This window comes from Erinaceus europaeus, chromosome 2 (assembly GCF_950295315.1).
Source record: "Erinaceus europaeus chromosome 2, mEriEur2.1, whole genome shotgun sequence".
In the NCBI taxonomy this organism is placed as follows: domain Eukaryota; kingdom Metazoa; phylum Chordata; class Mammalia; order Eulipotyphla; family Erinaceidae; genus Erinaceus; species Erinaceus europaeus.
Window position 1 is genome coordinate 151709246 of NC_080163.1, and position 27106 is coordinate 151736351.

The following is a 27106-nucleotide window of genomic DNA, read 5'->3' on the forward strand; positions in this document are numbered from 1 at the left end:
ACCCCCTTTCTGTGAGCTCAGCCCCATCTTGAGATGGGGAGGCTAGTGACAGCAGGCAGAGAGGAGTTGCCTTGCTGTGAAGGCAGACATGGGTGTGGGAAGGTCAAGGATGAAGGTGTGACTCTGTGCTCTGTTGGAGGAAAGGGGCTCTCAAGATCATAGTAATTCTGACTCCCGTAGTCCCGGGTTTGTGGGCTCTCAGAACCATAGATGGCTCTGGATGGACCCTTGAGGCCACAAGTTTCAACCTGGTCCTGGTCTCCTTTTTCCTCATCCACATGTTACAAACGTGCTAACTGAGGCCCAGAAGGAGTCTCAAATGTTCACAACAAGCCAGAGGCGAGTCTGGAGCACAGGTAGGGGTCCAGTGGGGCCAAGGTGTAACCCCTATTCCTGAGACATGGAGTGGGCCTGGTCAAGTCGGGCAGTGCCAGAAGAGGAAGCCGTGGACTTCTGGCCTGGGAAGTAGAGTACCACGAACCAGCAGAAGATGAACACACCTGTCAAGTATAAGAGGCCTGTGGTGAGCTGAAGTCCATGGAAGGCCTAAATCTAGGGGAGAGGATGGGGGCCTGACAGGCAGAGGGGCAGCATGGCTGAATGCTATCTAGAAGAGAAATACCTGCATGCCCAGGCTCAAGACCTGAGGAGGAAATCAGGCAAAAATGAAGCCTATTCCGAAGAAAGAACTCAATAGAAATCTAGGAAATGAAAAGCCAGAGTTCTTGAAATACCCCCCTTTCTCCCGTACACACACACACACACACACACACACACACACACACACACACACACACACACACACACACACACTTCTATCCTAGAAAAGAAAGGACAAAGTAAAAGAATTTTCAGACATGCAAAACATGCCCACCACAGCTTAAAGGCTTATCACAGGGTGTATCTCAGGAAGAAGGGGACAAGTTGGAGGTAGACAAAAAAAAAAAAAAAGACAAAATGAGGCACTCTACTGTGTTTAAAGAAACTCCTGAGGCCAAATGGTGGCACATTTGATATAGTGAACACGATGTTATCATGTGTCAGATCCCCACATGCGTAGAAGAACCAGTGCTGTAGGAACCTATCATTCTCATTTTCTCTCTGTGTCTAGAAAAAATAAATAATAGAATAATACAAATGAAAGGAGGAAAATGGCCATGAGGAGTGGTAGATTAGTAGTGCAGGCACCAAAGCCCAGCATTAGCCCTAGTGGTAATAAAAAATAAGAAGAATAATAGTATAAAGGGAGGAAGGAAGAAAGCTCCCAACTTTAACTCTAAGCAACATTAACAGTAATGAGAATAGTTCAAGGGCAGTCAGGGTGTGTGGAAGGAAAACTTTGTGTTTGGAGAAAAATTGAAAAACTCAGTCACTCACACTCAATGGAGACTTACCTCAGTGAAGTATTTAAATGTAAAATTTAAGGGTAACCCCTGAAAGAATAAAGCTATATCCCTTAGCTTTGAGGTCCATCTCTTCTCCCACCCCTCCTTTTTTTGACACCAGTGTGTTTGCTGGGGTTTTATTCCTGCATGATTTCACTGCTTTCTACAGACTATCTTTTTTTTTTTTTTTAATAGAAAGTGAGAGATAGAGACAGGAGAGCTACCACCACACTACTTTATAGTTCTGAAGCTCCCACTATGCAAGAGCTCCTATCTGATGGCTGGGGGCATGAAGTTGAGTCCCCTCATTTGGTAAAGTATGTCCTCTACTGAGGGAACTATCTCCTGGTCCCTCTCCTCAACTCTTCACACCTGGAATTTTCCAGATCTCTAATCCTTATTGTTCTGGGGTAGTCTCAGTTGACCTAATATTAAAAATTCCTGTTGTGTACTGTATTTTTACTGTCGACTGTAAACCATTAATCTCATAATTTAAAAAAGAAAATAAACTCCTCTACATCTATATGATGGGCCTAGACCTCTAACAAATCCCTCTCTCCAACATCAGTGGTCTTCTCCATCAGGAACAATATCATAAACCCTCTTGTGAGCCTCTATAGGACCTTGTCCTTGATGTAGAACAAATGGTAGAAATTGCCCAGCTCTCCAAAAGGAGGTTGAGTCAACATACTCTGCCACTCAAGGAAGACTGGTCTTGAAACGGGTGCAGCCTAGAATGTTCCTAGCTATGACCATGGAATGAGAGTTCAAATTGACAGGGATGCAGAGGTTACACAGGCTCCTGTGCTAAATATGAATAGACATGGGCCGTAGGTCAGATCAATGGTGTTTACAATTAACAATATTTATATACCTTTCCCATATTTGAGAGCTACTCTTTTCCCTGATCCAGCTTTCTAGTCCTATTCCCAACTCTGACACCATCTTCCCAGACAATACGTTCAGTCTGCCTACATGTTAGCTATTAGGCTCAGGCAAAAATTAGTAAAGACACGGGCTCCCTTGGAATATACCTAAAATAGACTTCCTAGCTTCTTCCAACATGAAGACCCCAAGTATAATATGCTATACTCTTACCTTTAGGTTTCTGATAATTAACAATCTGTTCTGCTTTATATCTTAATGCTTTTCAGTCACCAAGTTTCAGATGCTACCATGATACTAACCTGACTTCCCTGGGCAGACAACCTCACCAATGTGTCCTGGAATCCCACCTCTCCAGAGCCCTGCCCCACTAGGGAAAGATAGAAACAGGCTGGGGGTATGGATTGATCTGTCAATGCCCATGTTCAGCAGTGAAGCACTTACAGAAGCCAGACCTCCCACCTTCTGCTCCCCCAAAAGATTTTTGGCCCATACTCCAAGAGGGATAATGAATAGGGAAATGGAATAGGGAACTGGAAAATGGAGGGGACGGGATATAGATCTCTGGTGGTGGGAGTTGTGTGGAATTGTACCTTTTACCCCACAATCTTGTTGATCATCATTAAATCACTAATTTTAAAACTCCTGCTGTTATTAATATAGTTCCCACATGATGAAGCCCCACAGTGCCCTCTCCCCCATGCTCACTTTGTCTACATAATTTCTTTCCTGTCTCTGAAGCCCCTTAGAAACTATCTCTGTCATGTGGCTACCCTCTCAGATGACCTTACCCTCCCAGCCACAGTAACAATTGATTGGACCAGAGACCGGCACCTGACATCAGATGACCCAGTTGCATCTTTGACTCTCCTAAGACCTGGGATCAGGTTGTGGCCACTGGACTTGAAATGTCTCCCAAAGGCTGGCCTTATTGCACAACCACTTAGGGGATAGGAGTGGCAATAGGACAGTGGAACCTGGGAGCCCCCTAGGAACCTGGGACAAGAGTGAAATTTCCACAGAAAGAAGAAGGTGAAGTTACTCAAGGCCACAGAGAAAAAGAGGAACAAAGAATATGCTTTGCTTGGTGGCTTTTCCTGGGACCATCGCCCTCAAGGTTAATTAGTCTTTCCTCCCTGGGAGGCCACTGGGGCAGCCCTGGACATTTAAAATTATTGCCTTTGATTTCAGTAAGCCTAAGTGGAGTCCCGTCTCTTTTTATCCCCACCCCACTCACTGCCCAGCACCCCCTGGTGTCATTCCAGAACCTTACCTTGCAGGGAGTTGAATAGAGCAAAGGCATAGGTGGCAGGCAGCCCCAGGGGTGTGAGGATGGCTAGCCCCCATGTCATGCCCACCAGGCTGGACAGGCCCAGCACGGTGAGGACACCCTTCCAGCTCTGCCCCTGCTCTTTGCCCGCCGTGGTGCTTGAAAGAGTGAAGATCTTCCAGGCCACCAAGCCCAAGACCATGGCACTGCAGAGGAAGGTGACTAGGAAGTAGCCGTGGACGGTGATGTACCGAGCAGACTGGGTGGTCTCACTGAACCAGCACCTGCAAGAGGCGGGGCAGCCATTGGGTGAGGGAGAGGTTCTCCAACCAGCAAGTCTTGGGCCCACTTCCCCTCACTGACCTTCCAGGACCCAGAGATGGCTTCTCCCACCTTTACACTCTTGAGGGAGAGGCCCTCCAGAGGTATCAGTCTGTTGTCTTTTTAGACAAGTGAGTGTGAGTGGGACAGTTTGGTCCCCCAAACATGTTTTGATCTCTCCCTATTATGTGAAAAAATTCTAAGAAGTGGGGTGCAGGGGTGGGGGGGTTAGCTGCCAGGGAAGTGACCCAGTGGTAGGGCACAGAACTTGCATGCGTGAGGTCCTGAGTTTGTTCCCCAGCACTGCATATGCTAGAGTGATGCTCTTGTACTTTCTCTCACTATTATTATTGTTATTGTCATCATTATTATTGAAACCTGAGTTATTGCTATGGCTCAGTGCCCACAGAAGAACTCTATTTGGCAGCCATTTCTGTTCCTCTTTTGATAAAAGGTGAGACAGAGAGAAAGGGAGAAAGAGAGAGAGAGAGAGAGAGAACTGCAGCACTGCTCCACCTGTGATTTTTTTTTCCTCCAGGGTTATTGCTGGGCTCGGTGCCTGCACCATGAATCCACCGCTCCTGGAGGCCATTTTTCCCCCTTTTGTTGCCCTTGTTGTTGTAGCCTCGTTGTGGTTATTATTATTGCCATTGTTGATGTTGTTCGCTGTTGGATAGGACAGAGAGAAATGGAGAGATGAGGGGAAGACAGAGAGGGGGAGAGAAAGATAGACACCTGCAGACCTGCTTTACCACCTGTGAAGCGACTCCCCTGCAGGTGGGGAGCCGGGGGCTCGAACTGGGATCCTTATGCTGGTCCCTGCACTTTGTGCCACATGCGCTTAACCCTCTGCGCCACTGCCTGGCCCCCTCCATCTGTGATTCTTCTTCTCCCCTGCAGGTGGGTACTGGAGGCTTGAACCTGAGTCCTTAAAAAATGTGATATGTGCACTCTACTGAGTGAACTACTGCCAGATCCCATTAATTTTTTTTTTTTTTTTGCCGTTATTGATTTGAAAAGTGCATTGCTCAGCTCTGACATACAGTGGTGCCAGGGATTGAACCTGGGACCTTTCAAATGCAAGTCCCATGTACTGCCACAGCACTACATCCCCAGCCCACTTGTTAATAAGTGCATAAAACATTTTTAAAAGATTTTATTTACTTATTAATGAGAAAGATTGGAGGAGAGAGAGAAAGAGCCAGACATTACTTCTGGTACATGTGCTGCCGAAGATTGAACTCACGACCTCATGCTTGGGAGTCTAGTTCCTTAGCCACTGCACTACTTCCCAGACCACCATAAAACTTTTTTTTAAGCAGGAAGCTCAGTGTAAATATCCAGATTTCTGCTTTCCTGTGAAGCCATATACATGGCAGTTCTGTGGACGCACTCCTGAGGGTAGCAATCTGCTGCCCTTTATCTGTGCAGGTCACAGCCAGCTGGATGTCATCCCCACCTAGGTCAACCCCTACACTTATGCTTCCTTTGCAGCCCCTGAGATTCTTGCAGCTGAATCCCTGGGAAGAGGAGGTTTTCCTTGCACAGAGCCATGGGTCCTGGGGTGGGTGGGTGCACTAGGAGAGGCTCAGGGCACCCCACTGCCCCTTGCACTGCAAGGGAGAAAGGCAGACTGTGCAGATGAGGAGGCTGAGGCTGGGAAGGCCCAGGTTTGCCCAGGCTTACATGGCCACTCAGGGGCAGAGCCCAGATGGAAGCAGTTGCTGCAGATGCCTGGGCAGTTGGCTGATGGCCAGGAGGAGCCAAAAGTCAGGATCCCCACATTGACCCAGACTGAGCACCTGACATGGCAGGTGGGACAGAAGAGATAGCTTTGCAAATCTGCCCAAAGTCAATGCTTCTCCTAAGGACCTATGCAAAGAACACAAAAATGCTCATTTGAAGAGACCAATGCCCAACTGTGTTTACTGCAGTGCTATGTGTAATAGTCGGCATGGAACTGGTAGGGCTCATGCTAAGTGAAATGAGGCAGAAGGAGAAACAAATATAGACCATCTTACTCATAGACAGGAGTTAAGAAGCAACACAAGGGGAGTCGGGCTGTAGCGCAGCGGGTTAAGCGCAGGTGGCGCAAAGCACAAGGACCGGCAGAAGGTCCCGGTTCGAACCCCGGCTCCCCACCTGCAGGGGAGTCGCTTCACAGGTGGTGAAGCAGGTCTGCAGGTGTCTATCTTTCTCTCCCCCCTCTCTGTCTTCCCCTCCTCTCTCCATTTCTCTCTGTCCTATCCAACAGCGATGACAACAATAATAATAAAAAAAAACTAGGGCAACAAAAGGGAATAAATAAATAAAATAAAATAAAATAAAATAAAATAAAAAGAAGCAACACAAGGGAAAATACAAAGTGAAACATTAGGGACGGAAGAGATAGCATCATGGTTATACAAAAGACTCTTACGCCTGAGGCTCCAAGGTCTCAGGTTCAGTTCCCAGCACAACCATAAACCAGAGATGAGCAGTGCTCTTGTGTCCCTCTTTCCCCCCCATATATAACACAAAGCGAAACATTAGTAAACTATGGTCTATTTCAACAGACCCATGGACGCAGAAATGGGAGACAGGAGGAGGTTGAAAAGGGTTGGAGATACAGTGCCCTGTGGTGGTGGAAGATGACAATCTGGAGAAGAGTGAGGTGTGCTGACACCTGTCCTGGGAGGTGGGAGATGTGGACATGTATTCCTGTGACAATAGTGGTCTTGCAGATCAGCATTAACTCAGTAAAGTGATAATAAAATAAGATGGTGGCCAGGGAAATGGTACAGTAGCTAGAGAGTTGGAGCTAAAAGCATGAGGTCCCAAGTCCAGTCTTGGGCATTACATGTACCAGAATTGTGCTTTGGCTCTCTCTCTCTTCCTTCAATAAATATATAAATATATATTTAAGTTTTTTATTCCACCGGGGTTAGTGCTGGGGCTGATGCCTGCATGACAAATACATCAGTGCCGGTGGCGCTTTTTCTTTCTTTCTTCCTTCCTTCTTCTTCCTTCCTTCTTCCTTCTTCCTTTCTATCTTTTTTTTTTAATGACAGAGAAATTGAGAGAGAAGGGGAAATAGAGGGAGAGAAAGAAAGACAACTACAGTACTGACTGCTTCACCACTTAAAAAGCTTCCCTACAGATGGGGACCCAGAGCTTTAACTTGGTTTTTTGTGCATGTATGCTCAACTGAGTATACCACTAACCATCACCAACAGGCAATTTTTTTAATAATATAAAACAAGGGCTGGCAGTGATCCAAGCTAGAGTGGGACAACCTGCCTGTATTCTGGTTCTCCTCCTTCTCAGCCACCCCCTTCTCTGTACTTCTTCCCTCCAGGCCTCTACTTAACCTCCAAACCATGAGCAGACTGGCTCTGAGGGTGCTTTGCCTTAACTTGCTCAGTCTCCCTTCCCAGGATTCCTTTCTCCCCCACCTCCCCGGGACCCCGTGCCTGCTGTCACCACTCACAGCTCCAGTGTGATGCGGTTGTCCTGGTCGCGGATGGTGAAGTAGCCGTAGCTGTTGGAAATCCCAGTGCCAATGACCACAAGGGCAGGCAGGCCTGAGCAAGAGGGTAGAAGTGATGGTGCTGCCGTGATCCCTCAGCCTGTTGATCCCCCAAGCCTCAAACCCAGGCTGTCCCCTCCCTGTCCTGCCAGGGCCGCACTTTCTCTCCCCCTGTACCCATGCAGTGCCTACCCCAACCCACGAGGCTCAGCTTCAGGAAGTAGTGCCCAAAGTAGGTGTTGAAGACTTTAATGACCAGCAGGTAGAGGTGGAAGGCTTCCAGGCCCATCCAGGTGAAGGTGCAGAGCAGGAAGTAGTGCAAGAGGGCGCCTTGGAGCCAGCAGGCAGGGTTCGACACCCTGGAGCCAGGCCCCACGCTGAAGAAGAACGCCAGATTCAGGAGAAACAGGCTGACACTCAGGGCCACGTGGATCTTGGGGGCGTCCTCTGACTTGAATCTCTGCCGGGTCAACCTGGGGAGAGAAGGGGCTGCAGTTCCCATGGGCCCCCCTGGGTCTCTCCACCCTGCCTCTGCTAGTCCTCAGTTCAGCCCAGGCTCTCCTCCTCCTCCTCCTCCCAGGCACCCCCTTCCTCCTCCCTATCAACAGCCAGGTCAAATCCAAGAGCCATCTCCCAGCCCTCAGGGTCCTCTAGGTTTTGAGTCTCAACTCTGCTCTAGCTGCACATACAGTTTAGATTGCACATACAATTTTCTGGGTGCATTCTGCTTCCTCACCTCCTGGACACCTCTGCCTGCCATGCTGTTCTCTGTCCTTCCACTTAGCCCTCACTGTGCTCACGCTAACCCCAGCTGTCTTTTCCCCAGCCACAGTTCAGCCTGCACCCCACTCTGTAGATGAGGCGATGGGACTTGGGGGGAGTGCTAGGTGTTGGTCTCTTTAACTGGGGGTGCTTTCTACCCCTGAGCACATGTACGGTGAGATGGGGTTGACCCACCTCAGGGCAGTGTAGATCCCAATGGTGAGAGCCAGGAAGAACATGGAAGCCCCGCAGCCAGCCTGGGAGGTACGCGTGAGGGCCAGCACAGTGGCTTTGTCCAAGATGGGCCTCTGCACACAGGACATACCCCAAAACAGGGCCCTGTTAGTCAGCAGCCAGATCCACACCCTCTAAAGCCCTGATCCCTGCTTGGCAGCCTCCTCCCTGGGCCACAAGCCTCAGCACATCCCCCCCCCCCCCAAGAAGTGCTGGGGGCTGTTACCAGGAGCAGGGTGAAGAAGGTCAGGTGGTCACAGTGGCACACAGTCTGCTTGGGCCCCTGTTTTGTTAAGCAGCCTTTGGAAGACCAGTCTCCTGTTGACCCAGGAAGAGGGGAGAATATGTGAGGGAGGGGAGGAGAAGGGAGAAGAGGGGAGGGGAAAAAAGGGGAAGGGAGAAGTGAGAGGAGGGATCCTTTAGGAGACCCCACCTATCTCATGACCGTCTTACCAAGAAGCTCCTTCTCTAGCCCTACCTTTATTCGCATCCCAGAACACACAGCTGAAGGTCATGCTCTGGAAGCAGAATGGAAGTCAGAAAGAGGTAGGAACCAAAGTGAGGAGAGTGGGGGTGGGGAGAGGGAGGACGGGGCTGTGGGGAGAGCATGTGTGAATACACGTCTTTAGGGGACCACAGCCGTAGGCAGACTGCCCTATGCACCCCATGAGCACTCGGGCAAGAGAGCGCTGGGGGCACGCAGTCACCATGGGTGGGGCAGGCATGGGCCCTGGGCACAACAGCGTGCCTGGTGCTAAATCTGCCCCGGGCAGGTGTGGAAAGAAGGACTATTGCAAAGTCTGGATGCCCTTGGGTGGGGGACTCACGGAGGGCTGCTGCTGGTGGGAGAAGGTGATCTCCACAGGGTCCGTCAGCCCTGCCACAGGCACTCGGCCCAGACTCAGGCCCACCAGGCGATTGTTCCACACACTGCTGCCATCCTCTGGTTTGAGGTTGGGGCCCTGTGGAGGACAAGGGGGCACTCCAGGAGGACTGCAAGGGACCTCTAGACTCACGACCCTGGGCAGGGTGGTGTTGGTGGCAGGGAGGGGGGTTCTGGGGTGGGGGATGGCAAGGGGTCACAGATGACCTGCCGTTCTGACTGGTTGCCCTGAAGCTCAGGCTGTGGCCGGTGGGCCCTTCACTCTGTCTCAGCTAGCCACTGGTGTTCCAAACCTCCTCTTTCCTTTCCTTTTTTTTTCTGTCCTCTTTTCTTTTTGTTTTCTTTTTTAGGTAGAGGATTAGAGACAGGAGGAAAGAAAAACAGAGAAGGATAGGTAGCATAGCAAAGGGTTCACTGGGTTGAGCACACAGGTTACTATGCGTAGGGACCCAGATTCAATTCCTGGTCTCTATCTGTAGGGGAGAAGGCTTTGGGAACAATGGTGGTACAGTGCTGCAGGTCTCTCTCTCTCTCAAAATATTTATTTTATTTTAATGAGAGACAGAGAGAGACCAGAGCACTGCTCAGCTCTGGCATATGGTGGTGCTGGTGATTGAATCTGGAGCGTCAAAGCTTCAAGCCTGAAAGTCTTCTGCAGAACCGTTACGCTGTCTTCCTGGCCTGCCACTCTCTATCTCTGTTTCTCAACCTTTATTTAAAAATGTGGCTGGAGTTTTAAACCTGGGTCCTGGAGCATAGTAAATTATGTACTATGAAGTATCTCCCACCCCATCATCTGAATTCTTAACTAGAAAGGCACAGAGCACAGGGGGTGATCCCACCCAGATCAGCACCCCGGGTCTGCACCTGCCTGTAAGTGGAAGCAGAGTGTGGGGACAGGCTCCAGATATGCATTTGCGAGGGCAGGGATTCACCTGCCATTGTGTCCAGGGTCAACCAGGGTCACCCATGTATGTGTGTGCACTAGAGCAGGAGGTGTCTGTGTACCTTTTTTAAAAGACACATTTTACTCTAATGAGAGAGAACAATACAGAGAGGCCAGACTACTGTTCAGCTCTAATTTATGGAGGTGCCGGGGATTGAACCTGGGACTTTACAACCTCTGGCAAGAGAACTATTTGCGTAACCACTATGTTGTCTCCCCGGGCCTTCCCCTCACCTTGAAGACATCCCCCATGCCAATGTCCAGGATGGTGATGGCCAGCCGCACCTCCGACCTGCTGCCCCGCAGGGATGTAAACAGGCTCTGGGGAAGTCGGACTCTGTCAGGTGGCCCGTGCTCAGCCTCTGTCACCTCACTCGGAACCTGCAGTCACACATCACAGCTCCCATCTAGCCCCAGAGCCCAATCACCTGCATAGGGTCCATCCCTCCCTCTGTCAGGAGGGGAAGCTGAGGCAGTTTCCAAAATGGAAGAGGGGAAGCATCTGAGAGGTACAGTCCCAGTTCTGCCTAGTCCCCATCATGAGCCTCAGGATGAGTCTTGGAACCTGGGGAGTCCCGATCTGACCAACATGGAATGAGGCACTGGCACAGTGTCTGCACGTGCACCTGTCCAGCCTAGAGTGCAATGAAGGGAGGACAGCTGGGCACATGAAGTTTGCAAGGCTTAAAGACAATGGAGTGTTTGGGGCTAAAATTCCAACCAGCTCTGGGCTTACACTGTGTTTTACAGTGACAGTTCTCTGGCTTCTGACTCAGAATGCATGGAAAGAATACAACCACCAGGAAGGAGATAGGACAAAGAGTGAGGAGACCAAAATCCATAGTGAGAAGCTAAAGAGATAACTGACTAGGTAGGGTGCCTGCCTTTCCATGCACATGACCCAAGTTTGGACCCTGGCACCACACAAAAGGTGTTATGGCACTGGGGGGAGGGGGAGAGACTCTGGTGCTGTGGTGTCTCTCCCTCTCTCTCTCCATCTCTCTATCTAAATGAAAAAACAGTCCAGACTGGTGCGCAAGGCTCCAGATCCTCAACAAAAGTTCAAAATGAATTTAAAACCCGTAACACATTTTGTAAAAACTAAAAGTTGATCATATAGTCAGCCAATCCCATTGCAACTGCAAAGCAGGCTTTTCTCCTTAACTGACCCCACTGCATGCCCCATCTTGAGCCTCAAAGGTATCCCATCAGAATTGGGGGAGCTTAGGGTGGAACTGAGTACCCAACTTTTCCTCCCTAGCTCAGACCCAAGTCTAAAGGACACATGAGCCAGTGAGTAACCCAGACACCCCAGCCACTTGAGTGACAGTAAAGGGTTGAGCAAGATCCTATCTACCTTCCCTCTCCTCTTCTCCTTACCGACTTAAACATACCTCCACAACAGCATATTTGCCTCTGCCTAAACCTCCACCCTCTGCTTCCTCCCTCAGTGGAAACTGAGTCCTGGAAGCCCCCAAGAAGTATGAGCTTGGGCTTACATGCTCTTCTCGACAGCCCTGAGGTAGGCAATGCTTCACCATTTTACACACAGGGAAGATGAGCCAGGAAAAAAAACGAAGCCATGTGCTCAAGATGACAACACTGGTGAGGGGAAAAATTGGGATCTGAATACAGACTCATACAAATCTAGAAGCAGTCCATTTAGCCCTTTGTAAAGTATGCCTTGCCTGGTCAGGGATAGCGCAGCGGGTTAAGCACACACGGCACGAAGCGCAAGGACTGGAGTAAGGATCTTGGTTCGAGCCCCTGGCTCCCCACCTGCAGGGGAGGTCGTTTCACAAGCGATGAAGCAGGTCTGCAGGTGTCTTTCTCTCCCCCCCTCTGTCTTCCCTTCCCCTCTCCATTTCTCTCTGTCCTATCCAACTACAATGACATCAATAACAACAACAATAATAATAACCACAACGATTAAAATATAAAAAGGGCAAAAAAAAGGGCAATAAAGGGGGAAAATGGTTTCCAGGAGCAGTGGATTTGTGGTTCAGGCACTGAGCCCCAGCAATAACCCTGGAGGCAATCAATCAATCAATCAATCAATCAATCAATAAAGTATGTCTTGCCCTGATTCCAATGAGTTTCCTATATGGAAGAGTCTATAGGAAGTTTAGACCTTGGTAGAGCCTCAGAGCTCTTACAGAGAAAGACTCAGGGCCTAGAAAGGGGAAGGCTTTTTCCAGAGGATTTTCAGTGATTTGGGGGAATCCAGGACCAGGAGGGAGGTCTCCTGACTCTCAGTCTGGTGAGTGCCCTAATCCCAGCACCCTGTTACCAGCAGAGACTGTGCCAGGAAGCAGAGCACTGCCTACCATGGGCCCTGGGTAGGGACATTTTGCTGGGCACAAAGTAAAAGCCACAGCTCTCTCAGAATTGTGGGAAATGCTCTTGAGGAAAAGGTGGCCCAAACCAAATTCTGGGAAATTTTTTCAAGGAAAGTGAGGCCTGAAGCAGCCAGCAGGGAAAGGGGGTGGGAGAAACACTTCACCTTGGAGGGAGTCAGGGAGAAGTACAGGTCTTCTGTGACATTAGTGCTGATGTTCTTAACCAAGGCCTTCAGGAAGGATGTGTTCCCAGGTTTCACGTTGTTCTCCACCAGGTAGAGCTCATAGTTCAGCCAGTAACTACAAAAGGAGGAAGCAGGTGGAGTCAGGCCCTGCATATGGATTCACCCACCCAAATGCACCCAGCTTAGATAGCAGGAGCAAAGCCAGCCTGAAGAGCGACAGTCAGACCCTTGGGAAATGGGTGACCCACAATATCAGGGAAAACCCCATGGATCACTGCAGAAGTGGAGCACCCCAGACTGGATCTGAGGTATTCCAGCCTGTAGTCTTTCTGAGTATTTTGTTTGTTTTTCCTTTCTATATGACAAAACGCACATATCAGAATATGTACTGAGCCCTGGTGATCTAGTTTCCTCTTTTAGCAAAGCAAATGCCTGGCTTAAGCTTTAACTGGCTACCTCTTTACCTTCACTGAGGCACCTATGCTTGACACATTTTGGGTAGTCTTGAAAAATGACCATTTGAGCCTATTGTTTCTCCCTCTTTCTGTGCTTTAGATAATCTCTTTGATGTCTCTAGTATAGCAGTAACAAGTGAGCCCTCAAAACCCCTCTTTGCCCACCCTCCACCCCAATGAAAGCAGAATCACAGACCTGGAGCTCCCCCAACCCCATCTTCTTCACCATAGTGTGTGGGATCAGGTGTGCTGTATAATCCAAGTCTTAAATTTCATATCATTTTCATTTATTCTAATTTATTTTCTGCCACTAGAGTTGTCACTAGGGCTGAGTGCCTGCTTGATAAATCCACCATGCCCAGAGACCTTCTTTCTTTATCTTTTCTCCCCCTTTTTTAATAGACAAAAATTGAGAGTGAAGGAGGAGATAGAAAGAGAAAGAGAAAGAGAGAGAGAGAGAGAGACTTGCAGATCTGCTTCACTATTTGTGAAGCTCCCCACCCCCACCCCCAGCTACCTTAGCCTACACCTGGGTAGCAGCTCTTAAGAGCCTATGCTCAGATGCCCAAGAAAAGGAATACTAACTAAGATTTCAGCACCATGGAGAGCATCATGGTTTTGCCTCACTCGAAAATTTATTTTTGATTTTTAAAGTTATTTAGGGGGGGGCAGGTGGTGGCACACCTGGTTAAGTGCACACATTACATCACTCAAGGACCTGGGTTCAAGTCCCTGGTCCCCACCTACAGGGGGGAAGCTTCACGAGTGATGAAGTGGAGCTGCAGGTATCTCTCTGTCTCTCTCCCTCTCTCTCTCTCTCCCCGTCCTCTCTCAAGTTCTCTCTGTCTCTATTCAATAATAAATAAAGGATTTAAAAATTATTTATGGGGGCTTGGCAGTGCAAGTACCCAATTTTGTTTCTTTTATCTCTTTCTCTTATTTTAATTTTATTAGTTACTTGATATTGATTTACACCGTTCCCACCACAAGAGTTTTATATCCCCATTCCCTCCATTGGAAGCTACTGTAGTTCTCTCAAGGTCACTGATATGGTTTGACTATTATTTCTATAACTTTCTTTCTATATTTATATATTTGTCCATTTTTTCCATCAAGAGCCCAAGTTTGAGGCCCCACTCCCCAGCTTCAAGGGAAAAGTTCAAGAGCAGTGAAATAAGTTCTACAGATGTCTCTCTGTCTCTTCCCTCTGTATCCCCCCCTTCTTTTTAATTTTTTTAATTCAAAGATTTGTTTAAAAATATGGAACGCGGGAGTCGGGCTGTAGCACAGCGGGTTAAGCGCAGGTGGCGCAAAGCACAAGGACTGGCATAAGGATCCCAGTTTGAACCCCGGCTCCCCACCTGCAGGGAAGTCGCTTCACAAGCAGTGAAGCAGGTCTGCAGGTGTCTGTCTTTCTCTCCCCCTCTCTGTCTTCCCCTCCTCTCTCCATTTCTCTCTGTCTTATCCAACAACAACAATAATAACTACAACAATAAAACAACAAGGGCAACAAAAGGGAATAAATAAATAAAATAAATATTCTTAAAAAAATGGAACACTTCATGAATTTGCATGTCATCCTTGCACAGGGGCCATGCTAATCTCCTCTGCATCATTCCAATTTTAGTATATGTGCTGCTGAAATGAGCACTTTTAATTTTTAAAGTTATCTTTATTTATTTATTGGATAGAGAAAGCCAAAAATCAAGAGAGAAGGGGATGATAGAGAAGGAAAGAGTGGGAGAGACACCTAAAACACTACTTCACCACTCTCAAAGCGTTGCCCCTGTAGGTGGGGACCAGGGGCTCAAACCCAGGTCATTGCACACTGTAACATGTGCGCTCAACCAGGTGCACCACTACCCAGGCCCTCCCCCACCCCCCTTTCTTCATGACTCTCTGTCCTGTTAAACAAAGAAGAAAAAAGGAAAAATAGCTTGTTGGAACCATGAATTTGTAATGTGGCCACCAAGCTCCAGCAATAACCCTGGTGACAATAAAAAATTCTTTATGTCTTAATGTGAGAGAGAATGAAAGAAAGAATGAGAATGACAGCATCACACTAGCATTTGTACTCTAAGAAATCACACTCGGGATTCATCCTCGCAAGTCCTGTGCACTTTAGCACTGAACAATCTTCCCAGCCGCTAACCTTTATTTTTGTAAACTGATGGAAAGAAAGTTGCAGTGAAACGCACACCAACTAACTTTTGTAGTCTAAACACAAGTTAGCTTCCATAAGTAAACTTGCTTTGTGTACTTAAAACATCTTTTGGACTCACAAAAAACCAATTCACTTTTCCAAAGGAAATTTTGCAATTGGGTTCTCAAAGTCTTTTAGAAATTACTTTAGGTCTGCAGGTGTCTGTCTTTCTCTCCCCCTCTCTGTCTTCCCCTCCTCTCTCCATTTCTCTCTGTCCTATCCAACAATGACAACAATGAGAATAACTACAACAATAAAACAACAAAGGCAACAAAAAGAAATAGATTAATTGATTAAAAAAGAAATTACTTTAGTTGTCATATCTAACAGATCAAAAAACATTAAAGCACAGATGTGCCATTAAATTTTAACTAAAATAGAAATCCACTTAGCAATCGTTTGTGTCACAATTTGTTTAGGTTCATGTTTGCATTGTGCCTGCTTCTGCATGGGTTTAAGTGGTGTGAGAGTCAATAACTTATCTTTTTCCTTGAAGGGGATATTGTGACATTCTTCTGACCTCCAAATTCTTGTAGGGTTTATTTCTCACCTTCTGTTTTACATGTTTACCTCAGGCATGTTAGCACTTGTTGCTTTCTGCTGGTCAGATGTAACCAGCATGATGGTGTCATAACAGTGGACTAAATGATGCTTTGAAGAGTGTCAGGATTACTAAAGCCTTTGCGGACTATACTGTGACAGAGATTAGGAATGAATTGATAGAGCCAAAAGGAAATGCTGGCAGGATTTTATTGGCTCTGTCAGCTGATTTAAAATAAAGTAAACCTGCTCTGCTTTGCCCGGTGCACACTCCAAGTTTGAGCCCAGGCCCCAATGCTTTTAAGGAGCTTTTTGCATATTCTCTCCCTCCCTCTCTCTCTCTCTCTCTCTCTCTCTCTCACTCACTCTCCTATCTCAGAAAGTCAGCCCAGAGTGGTGAAGCCCCAGAGATGACCACAAAAATTAAACTATTAAAGCCAAACAAATTGTTGACTAATCTTGAACCTGAAGGCTGTAATATTGCAGATGAAGATTTGGGGTCTCAGAGGGATAAAGAATAGGAAAGCTACCAAGGGAGGGGATGGGATACAGAGTTCTGATGGTGGAAATTGTGTGGAGTTGTACCGCTCTTATCCTATAGTTTTTGTCAGTGTTTCCTTTTTATAAATAAAATTTTTTAAAAAATTAACTATTTCAGATAGTCCTTGAAGACTGGGGTAGAAGAAAAAAGCGCTGGCTATGAATTAACTTCTTACCAATTACCAGGGGCCCTGATGATTTGCTCAAGTGTTTTCTGCTCATCTAAAGTAAGGGTTGCAACTGGACTCACCACCTGATATAATTTATGACAGTCCACAGTCATTCTCCTGCCCAACCCCCATCCCTGCAGAGTTAACTGGAGCTGTCATAGGCATTGCTACTGCTGCAACTTTCAAGTTGATCACAGTGACATTATGTGGTGTAGTTATGATCCTGGTTTAGTACTTTGGTGGGAAGAAGATATTCCAGGACTATTCACTGAGCCCTGCTAGGGAATGTCCTCCCAGAGGCAATTCCACAAAGAAAGCATAACCTCTCTGCAAATGGCATTGAAGCAAATGAAGACCCCAAATGTGAACACAGCCATCATGATGACATGCAGTTAGGTATTTATTTACCTCAGGGTGTGCACAAAGATTAACACCAAATGCGTGACCTCATTGTAAGAGCTAAATCTGTTTACAGGCAGGGAAAGCGTAGGGGAAAATCTTGATAAACTTGGGCTAGATGATGATTTCTAGACAGTAAGGGAGCTATTCTTTCTTCCTTTCCAGAGCTATTTTCATCCACCTGTGAACAGCTTCTTGGAGCTATGAATAAGGAGGAACACAGAAGCAGGTGGGAGCAGAATGTTGTGCCAACCTCACACCTGAGAACACAGAGACATCTTGCTTTTTTTTTTTTTTTTCTCAACAACTAGGTGTTGGATGCTGACTGTGGACCTGTCTTGAAAGCAGCAGCAGGCGGGTTGTGGAGATAGTTTAGTAGCTATGCAAAAAGATCCAGTTCTGAGGTTCTGAGGTCCCAGGTCTAGCTAGAGGACTCTTCCAAAACCTTCAAAAAGGACTCACCTACACCCAAAAACTAACATGGTGCCTGTCTGTCTGATCACACACCAGATTCACCACCACGTGATCACAACCCCCAGTGACAGGAATGGAGGCTGACTTTATCTCCGTACTTCTCTGGATAGGGCAAAATGTAGGTGTGAGGCAGCAAGGTCTCAGGGCAGCACCAGAACTGCCCATCCTGGGGGCATGGGTGAAGCACTCCATCCTCTCAGAAAGCCCTTACCTATGCAGGTTGCCCAGGTGACAGGACTTGCTCCCCTCCTGCCTGCATTTTTCAAAGCAATTAGCTGTGTCCTGGAGTTCGAAGGAGTCGTATTGCCCCATGTTGATGATTCCCTCACAGGCATTTCTTTCGTCTTCTAATACTTAAGGAGTATGTGGGGGGGTATTAAATAGACAGGTAAATAAACAGATGTATAAGTAGACAAATAGATAAATAAACAGAGGAGACATACCACAACACTAGAATTTCACACACACACACACACACACACACACACACACACGCACACACACTTCCTAGGGCTGTGGCACTCCCATGTAATAGGCTAGGACGGACTCAAACCTAAGCCACACACATGGCAGGGCTGGCACTCTACCAGCTGAGCTATTCTTCAACCACATGATGGTGATGATGTTAATGATAATGATTTTTTTTCCCAGAGCCTGCTCAGCTCTGGCTCATGATGGTGCTGGTGTATGAATCTGAGACCTCAAAACCTCAGGCATGAAAATCTGTTGCATAACCACTATGCTATATTCTCAACCCCACGTTTATTCTTTGAAGGCATTGGAGGCATCTAACCCAGGCAAGGACACCCCCAAACCACACCTAAATGCAGAAGGATGTACTACTGACTACACTCCTCAGAGCCCCACCCAGCCCTAATACACACAGCTCCTAAAAAAAAAAAAAAAAAAAAAGAAGAGGTCTCAAAAAAGATAAGAGATACTGAAAACAACAACAGAGACATATGGGATGACTTCAAAAGAAATAATATAAGCATTATTGGCTTACCAGAGAAGAAAGAGAGGGAGAGGAAGAAAGCATTCTTCAGGACATAATAGCTGAGAACTTCTCTAGTCTAGACAACATCAAAGACATAAAGGTTCAAGAATCCCAGAGGGTCCCAAACAGAATTAACCCAGACTTAGAGACACCAAGGCACATCATATTTAGAATGGAAAGGAATAAGGATAAAGAAAGGATCCTGAAGGCTGTAAGAGAAAAACAAAGAGTCATCTACAGTGGAAAACCCATAATATTAGCAGCAGACTTGTCCACACAAACACTACAGGTCAAAAGAGAATGGCAAGACATCTGTCGCGTGCTCAATGAGAAAGGCTTTCAAACAAGACAACTATATCCTGCTAGACTGTCATTCAGACTAGATGGAGACATCAAAACATTCTTAGACAAGCAACAGTTGAAAGAATCAACTATCACCTGAAAGAAGTTCTGAAAGGTCTCCTATAAACAATCACATCACCATAAATATGCCATATATCAGAACACTCTAAAAATCTACAAGAACTATGTTAAAATATCTTCAGTCTTTGATATCAATAAATGTCAGTGGCCTGAATTTACCTAATAAAAGATACAGAGTAGGAAGATGGATCAGAAAACACAAGCCAACAATATGCTGTCTATAGAAAACCCACCTAACTCAACAAGACAAACACAGACTCAAAGTGAAAGGATGGAAAACTATCATACAAGCCAGTGGTCCACAAAAAAGGGCAGGAACAGCTATTCTCATATCTGACACGATAGACTTTAAAATAAATAAAATTTAAAAAGACAAGGATGGACATTACTTAATGCTCAGAGGATCAGTCAATCAAGAGTACTTAACAATCATTAACATCTATGCACCCAATGAGAAGCCATCTAAATACATCAAACATCTACTGAAAGAGCTACAGCAATGTATTAACAGCAACACAGTCATAGTAGGTGACTTCAACACTCCACTCTCTCAGCTTGACAGATCATTCACCCCAAGAAACTGGAATACACATTCTACTCAAGTCACATGGGTCATTCTCAAGGACAGACCATCACAAATTCAAGACAGCATCAGCAAATTCAAGAGCATTGAAATCATGCCAAGCATCTTCTCAGACCACAGAGGAATTAAACTAACACTTAACAATCAACAAAAGATTAATAATAGTTCCAAAATGTGGAAGCTCAACAGTACACTACTTAACAACTATTGGGTCAAAGAGGAAATAAAAGAAGAAATCAAAATGTTTTGAGAGTTCAATGAAAATGAAGACACAAGCTATCAGGATATTTGGAACAATGATCTTGCGTCCATACTCCCAGAGGGTTAAAGAATAGGAAAGCTATCAGGGAAGGGGATCAGATACGGAGGTCTGGTGGTGGGAATTGTGTGAAGTTGTACCCCTCTTATCCTATGGCTTTGTCAATGTTTCCTTTTTATAAATAAAATTAAAAAAAAAAAAAGAATATTTGGAACACAACTAAGGCAGTACTGAGAGGGATATTCATAGCCATACAAGCACACATACAAGCACAAACAAGAAAAAGCACAAATAAACAACCTGATTGCACACCTTAAAGGCCTAGAAGAAGAAGAACAAAGGAACCCTAAAGCAACCAGAAGGATATAAATAACTAAAGTTAGGGCAGAAATCAATAACACTGAAAATAAAAAAAAACATACAAAAGATCAACGAAAGTAAATGTTGGTTCTTCAAAAGAGTGAACAAAATCGACAAACCTTTAGCCAGATTCACAAAACAAAAAAGGGAGAAGACCCAAATAAATCAGATTGTAAATGAAAAAGGAGATATTACAACAGACACCACAGAAATTCAACATGCCATGCAAGGCTTCTATGAACAACTATATGCCACGAAGCTAGAGAACCTGGAAGAAATGGTTGATTTCCTAGATACTTACGAACTTCCAAAATTAATTAAAGAGGAACTAGATAATATGAACAGATCCATCACAGGTAAGAAAACTGAAACAGTTATCAAAAACCTTCCCAAGAATAAAAGTCCTGGACCAGATGATTTTACAAATGAATTCTACAAAACCTTCAAGGATGAGTTAATACCTCTACTTTTAAAAGTCTCCCAGAAGATGGAAGACATAGGAATACTCCCTTCCAGCTTCTATGAAGCCAACATCACTCTGATACCAAAAGCAGACAGGGACACAACCAAAAAAGAAAACTACAGACCAATATCTCTGATAAACATAGATGCTAAAATATTGAACAAGATTCTAGCCAACTGGATACAGTAGTATATTAAAAAGATTGTTCATCATGACCAAGTGGGGTTTATCCCAGGCATGCAAGGTTGGTTTAAAATAAATAAATCAATCAGCATGATCCACCACATCAATAAAAGCAAGACCAAAAACCATATGGTCATATCAACAGATGCAGAGAAAGCCTTTGACAAAACCTACCATCCCCTTATGATCAAAACACTACAAAAATGGGAATAGATGGAAAACTCCTGAAGATAGTGGAGTCTATATATAGCAAACCTACAGCCAACATCATACTCAATGGTGAAAAACTGGAAGCATTTCCCCTCAGAACCAGACAGGGTTGCCCATTATCACCATTACTATTCAACATAGTGTTGGAAGTTCTTGCCGTAACAATCAGGTAGGAGCAAGGAATTAAAGGGATACAGATTGGAAGAGAAGAAGTCAAACTCTCCCTATTTGCAGATGACATAATAGTATACATAGAAAAACCTAAAGAAGCAAGAAGCTTTTGGAAATCATCACGCAGTACAGTAAGGTGTCAGTCTACAAAATTAACATTCAAAAGTCAGTGGCATTCCTCTATGCAAAAACTAAGTTAGAAGAAGCTGAAATCCAGAAATCAATTTCTTATACTATAGCAATAATAACAATAAAATATCTAGGAATAAACCTAACCTAAAAGTGAATGACTTGTATACTGAAAATTATGAGTCACTACTCAAGGAAATAGAAAAAGACACAAAGAAGTGGAAAGATATTCCATGTTCATGGGTTGGAAGAATTAACATCACCAAAATGAATATACTACCCGGAGCCATCTACAAATTTAATGCTATCCCATCAAGACCCCAACCACATGTTTTAAGAGAGTAGAACAAATGCTACAAATGTTTAGATGGAACCAGAAAAGACCTAGAATTGCCAAAACAATCTTGAGAAGAAAGAACAGAACTAGAGGCATCATACTTCCCAATCTCAAATTGTATTATAGGGCCATTGTCATTAAAACTGCTTGGTACTGGAACATGAATAGACACACTGACCAGTGAAATAGAGTTAAGAGCCCAGAAGTAAGGACATCTAATCTTTGACATCTAACCTATGGACATCTCATCTTTGACAAAGGTACCCAGTCTATTAAATAGGGAAAGATGAGTCTCTTCAATAAATGTTGTTGGAAAAAATGGGTTGAAACATGCCAAATAATGAAATTGAACCACTTTATTTCACCAAACAGAAATGTGAATTCCAAGTGGATCAAAGACTTGAATGTTAGACCAGGAATTATCAGATACTTAGAGGAAAATACTGGCAGGACTCTTTTCCGCATACATTTTAAAGACATCTTCGATGAAATGAATCCAATTACAAAGAAGACTAAGGCAAATATAAACCTATGGGACTGGGGGAGTCAGGTGGTAGCACAGTGGGTTAAGCGCACGTGGTACAAAGCACAAGGACCAGCATAAGGATCCCGGTTCAAGCCCCAGCTCCCCACCTGCAGGGGAGTCGCTTCACAGGGGGTGAAGCAGGTCTGCAGGTGTCTATCTTTCTCTCCCCCTCTCTGTCTTACCCTCCTCTCTCTATTTCTCTCTGTCCTATCCAACAAGGATGACATCAATAACAACAACAATAATAACTACAACAATAAAACAACAAGGGCAACAAAAGGAAATAAATTTTTAAAAATCCTATGGGGCTACATCAAATTAAAAAGCTTCTGCACAGCAAAAGAAACCACTACCCAAACCAAGAGACCCCTCACAGAATGGGAGAAGATCTTTACATGCCATACATCAGACAAGAGGCTAATAACCAAAATATATAAAGAGCTTGCCCAACTCAACCACAAGAAAACAAATGACCCCATCCAAAAATGGACAAAATATTCACCACAGAAGAGATCCAAAAGGCCAAGAAACACATGAAAAAATGCTCCAAGTTTTTGATTGTCATAGAAATGCAAATAAAGACAACAATGAGATACCACTTCACTCCTGTCAGAATGTCATACATCAGAAAAGGAAGCAGCAGCAAATGCTGGAGACGTTGTGGGGTCAAAGAAACCGTCCTGCACTGCTGGTGGGATTGTCAATTGGTCCAACCTCTGTGGAAAGCAGTCTGGAGAACTCTCAGAAGGCTAGAAATGGACCTACCCTATGATTCTGCAATTCTTCTCCTGAGGATACATCCTGAGGAACCCAACATACCCAACCAAAAAGATTTGTGTTCATAGTGGCACAATTTGTAATAGCCAAAACCTATGTTCATAGAAGCACAATTTGTAATAGCCAAAACCTGGAAGCAACTCAGGTGTCCAACAACAGATGAGTGGCTAAGCATATATACACAATGGAATACTACTCAGCTATTAAAAATGGTGACATCACCATTTTCAACCCATCTTGGATGATGCTTGAGGAAATCATGTTAAGTGAAATAAGTCAGAAACAGGAGGATGAATATGGGATGATCTCACTCTCAGGCAGAAGTTGAAAAACAAGATCAGAAGAGAAAACACAAGTAGATCCTGATCTGGAGTTGGTGTATGGCACCAAAGTAAAAAACTCTGGGGTGGGCGAGGGGAGAGTACAGGTCTAAAAAGGATGACAGAAGACCTAGTGGGGGTTGTATTGTTGTGTTGAAAACTGAGAAATATTATGCATGTACAAACATTTGTATTTACTGTTGAATGTAAAACATTAATAAATAAATTTTTTTAAAAAAATGGTGAACTCACTTTCTTCACCCCATCTTGGATGGAGCTTGAAGAAATCATGTTAAGTGAGATAAGTCAGAAAAGGATGAATATGGGATGGTCTCACTCACAGACAGAAATTGAACAAGATCAGAATGGAAAATATTAAGCAGAACTTGGACTAGAGTTGGTGTATTGCACCAAAGTAAAAGACTCTGGTGGTGTGGGAAGAGTTCAGGTCCTGGAATATGATGGCAGAAGAGGACCTAGCAAGAGCTGAATTGTTATGAGGGTAACTAGGAAATGTTACACATGTACAGACTATTGTATTTTACTGTCAACTGTAAACCATTAATCCCCCGATAAGGGAATTGAAAAAAAACATAGGAGCAGTGAATCCAGGCAGATACACAGTCCCAGAGATAACACTGGTAGCAAGAGAAGAAAAGGAAGAGGGAGGAAGAGAAGAAGAGGGAGGAGGAAGAGGAGGAAAACAAGGAGAAGAAGGAGCAGGAGGAGGAGAAAAGCAAACTACAAAGCCCAGGAGGAAATAACAACATGGAGATGCTGGCAGACAGGGAAGCATCCACTTGAGATTTCAGTAACAGTGTACTTCCTGTTTACAGGTCCTTATGAAGACCCAGTCCCTTAAATATGACATTGCACTCTGGATCCTCTCTCCAATCCTACATTGCTAAGAGGCCCTCTCACAAATCTGAGAATTCCCCCTACTACCACAAAAAAAAAAAACACAAAAAAAAACCTGCTTTCCTGTCTGACAAAGCAGATGTCCAGTGACTCCTTAATTACCCTTCCCCAGTTAGTAACCACAAACAAACTCCATAAAATCTATGTGCAGCTCAGACAAGGGTTGCTCACCCTCAGAGCTGGCTATACTCTGTGCTGGCTATACTCTGTGCTGGCTATACTCTGTCTATATTCTGTGTCTGTCTCTTCTAGCTCTAGATAACGTGTCTCATCCTTTACTGAGTCTTCTGATAGGCTGGTGAATTCTTTTCTTGTAGAAATGCCAAGAACCCAAAGATGAGCTGACCAATTTCCCAAGGACTACATGAGACATCAGCTTGGGGGGAGAGGGTCGAGGGTGGCATAGAGGGCATCACCAATGCTTCATGAATGAATGAGTGAGCAAATGGATGAATGACCTCTGGCCCCTAAACATCTCCTGTGGCAGAGACCTCTCAATGTCCCTGTTACCCACACACAGGCTGAGGCTTTGCTTGAACTGAGACCTCACATCAGCAGAAGGTCTTCTCCCTGCTTGGGGGATCCTTGAAGGTACAGCCTACATATCCCGGCTTTTATGAAGGCTCCTGGATCCTTGTGCTGGCCACATTGAGAGTCCCCACACCACCCCAAGTCACCAGCAGAACTGCATGACCATTTCTCCAGGGCTAAACTTTGCACACTGCTGACTCTCTACAGTTGGAGGGAAGAGGGCTCTTTGGAGCCTGAAGATGCTGACCCAGGAATCAGGCAACCCTATGCTGGATAGACACACAACGACTGAGGGCAGGGGTGCCTGAGACACACAGAATCCAAACAAAATATGAGGAGGGAACACTGTAACTGCCACAGAGCTGAAGGGGAAGGGGGTGGATGTGGGGTCCCCAGGCGAGAGGGGCAGCAGTGGCTGCAGCAAAGAAGCAAGTCCTGCAGCCCTAGGCTGTGAGGGGAAGTGCCTGGAGGGTCTGTCAGCCCTGGATGAGGGGATGGAACAGGGAGCCCTCCGGACACACACACACACACACACACACACACACACACACACACACACACACACACATTTTCTCCAGGACCTTGGGAAGCAAAGGGGAGCTGAGACATAGCATTACCCCAAGTTTGGCAGGACTAAACCCCAGAAAGAAGTTAGAGAAGGTGCCAAGGCCATCTGGCTGGGCTCCAGATAGCGTTACTTCCTCCCCTCCCTGTTCCCCAATGTCCTGGGCAGGACAGGAGGGACTGAGGACCAGAACTCACCTGAGGCTAGGAGCTGGAGGGCCAAAAGGAGCAGGAGGCCCAGGGCCTTGGGTATCACCATCCTTAGCTGGTCTTGTTACCACTGGCCGTTGTACTGAGCTCCAAGGCCCTGTCCCTCTGCTCCCAGACTCCGCTGGGCCGGGCTTCGCCCCACCTACCCCACCCCCCCATCGGTCACTACTTCCTGTGGCATCTTTCTCATATTTCCTGCTCTGTGGTGTCATGAACCTAGTTGTGAAATGGGAGTGTGGGGAACTGGACAAAGCTTCGGCCTACTCTGTGACCACCTTGGAGGCAGCCAAGGAGCTGGCCACCCACCACCTTCAGGCAGGTGTTGGGGATTGAAGTGTCTGGCAGCCACAGAGGCCTTGCCACCTGAACAGACCCCCGGGGGTGTGTCCACAAGTATGGGCTTTCGAGTCCAGGAGGCCTAGCTCAGGTCCTCTGTTCACAAAGCTGGGGGCCTCTCTGAACCTCTGTTTCCTCTTCTGTACAGCAATGAGCCTTGAAACCACACCAGCACCTCCTGCTAGGAACATGCAGGAGCCAGATGAGTTCTGTGACAGCCTGGCTACTGAGATGAGGCAGTGGACATGGCAAACACTTGCTCATTCAGGCCTGTGCTTTGGACAAGACAGGGCTCCAGTCCAGGTCTTCCAGGGGCCTAGGGACAGAGGAGGGGCCTGTCCTATCCACCCCCAATCCACAGTGGACAAGAGGAGGGGCAGGATGGCAAGGGAGGGAGGTGGGGAGAGAGATAAACACAGGGTCCTGGGGCTTGGTTGGGTGTGGGTTTATGACAGCCCACTGCTTCCTGGCTGGGTGAACCACAAGCAGGTGGAGAGGCCACTGTGTGTAAGTTTCAGCGGGAAGTGGGGGCAGAAGGTCCTATACTAGACTCCACCGCGTGGGAGGGTAAAGGCAGGAGCACACACTCCAGAGTCCAGCAGAGCTGCCTGGGCCTCCTGGCCTCAGCTTCCCCTTCCTCTTCCACAGCGTCTCCATCTCCTGCTGGCCCTCTGGGTGGGGTGGGGGATGTTGGGGTCACTTGTGGGGTGTAGGCGGCAGGTGGGACTTGGCACAGCACCTAGGAGCATCCTCTGCTGGGAAGATGGGCAAAAGGGGAGGGAAAAGAGATGGGAACTGTGGGGTCTGTCCCTTCCCATCCAGTGGCCTCTGAGCAGTGTGGGCTGGGAAGTGGTGAGGTGGAAGATAGGGGCTCTAGAAACTGTGTTGCATGAGGTCTGCCCTTGATACCACCGGGGGGCCGGGACATCAGAACATCTCCTGCTGCCTGTCTGTGAGGAAATACTAAATGTCTGTACATCAGACCCCTAAGGCACAGAGCACCTGGGAGACAGGAGAGGGAGCTGGGATGTAGTCGAAGTGGGTGGGGCAGCATGTGGTGGGGATGGGTGGGGGAAGTCAGGCTCAGGAACTGGTGGAGAGACACTGACAAGCTAGGACCCCCAAGTTCCAGGGCAAACAAAAAAACAGCTCCCCCCTCATGCTACCTGCCCCTCCAACTGGTCCCAGCAGCTGCAGTGCAAGACCTCCGAGCCTCTGACCAGGTCTGATACCCCACCCTACTTCTGCCCCCACCCACTACCCACCACACGGATGTTTGCAGACATAAAGCTGCCCATTGATGTGCACAG

The 27106-nt window shown here is 46.4% G+C and overlaps 2 protein-coding genes and 1 non-coding gene across 4 annotated transcripts in view; all 3 read right to left on the bottom strand.

Annotated features, from left to right (window-relative positions):
* The window catches only part of DRC7 (dynein regulatory complex subunit 7), a 30941-nt gene extending 27262 nt beyond the window's left edge, over window positions 1-3679 (bottom strand). The window contains exon 1 of the mRNA XM_060185479.1: window positions 3544-3679. The gene's annotated coding sequence lies outside the window, so the exon portion shown is untranslated. The remainder of the gene's footprint in view (window positions 1-3543) is intronic.
* ADGRG3 (adhesion G protein-coupled receptor G3) lies at window positions 7-25589 on the bottom strand. 2 transcript variants are annotated; one of them, XM_007520127.2, is made up of 12 exons: window positions 25449-25589; window positions 17711-17852; window positions 12698-12833; window positions 10429-10575; window positions 9193-9327; window positions 8844-8883; window positions 8592-8683; window positions 8327-8439; window positions 7562-7842; window positions 7331-7424; window positions 3544-3824; window positions 7-500 (listed from the first exon to the last, which is right to left on the bottom strand). In XM_007520127.2, the coding sequence occupies exons 1-12, from the start codon at window positions 25507-25509 to the stop codon at window positions 388-390; spliced, it is 1635 nt and encodes a 544-aa protein (XP_007520189.2). In that variant the 5' UTR covers window positions 25510-25589; the 3' UTR covers window positions 7-387. The 2 variants fall into 2 exon arrangements, with proteins under 2 accessions (XP_007520189.2, XP_060041465.1); XM_060185482.1 differs by lacking the exon at window positions 10429-10575.
* LOC132537166 (U6 spliceosomal RNA) lies at window positions 14718-14824 on the bottom strand. The gene has a single exon (XR_009548629.1). It is a non-coding gene; the product is annotated as a U6 spliceosomal RNA (small nuclear RNA).
* Window positions 25590-27106: the final 1517 nt, after the last annotated feature.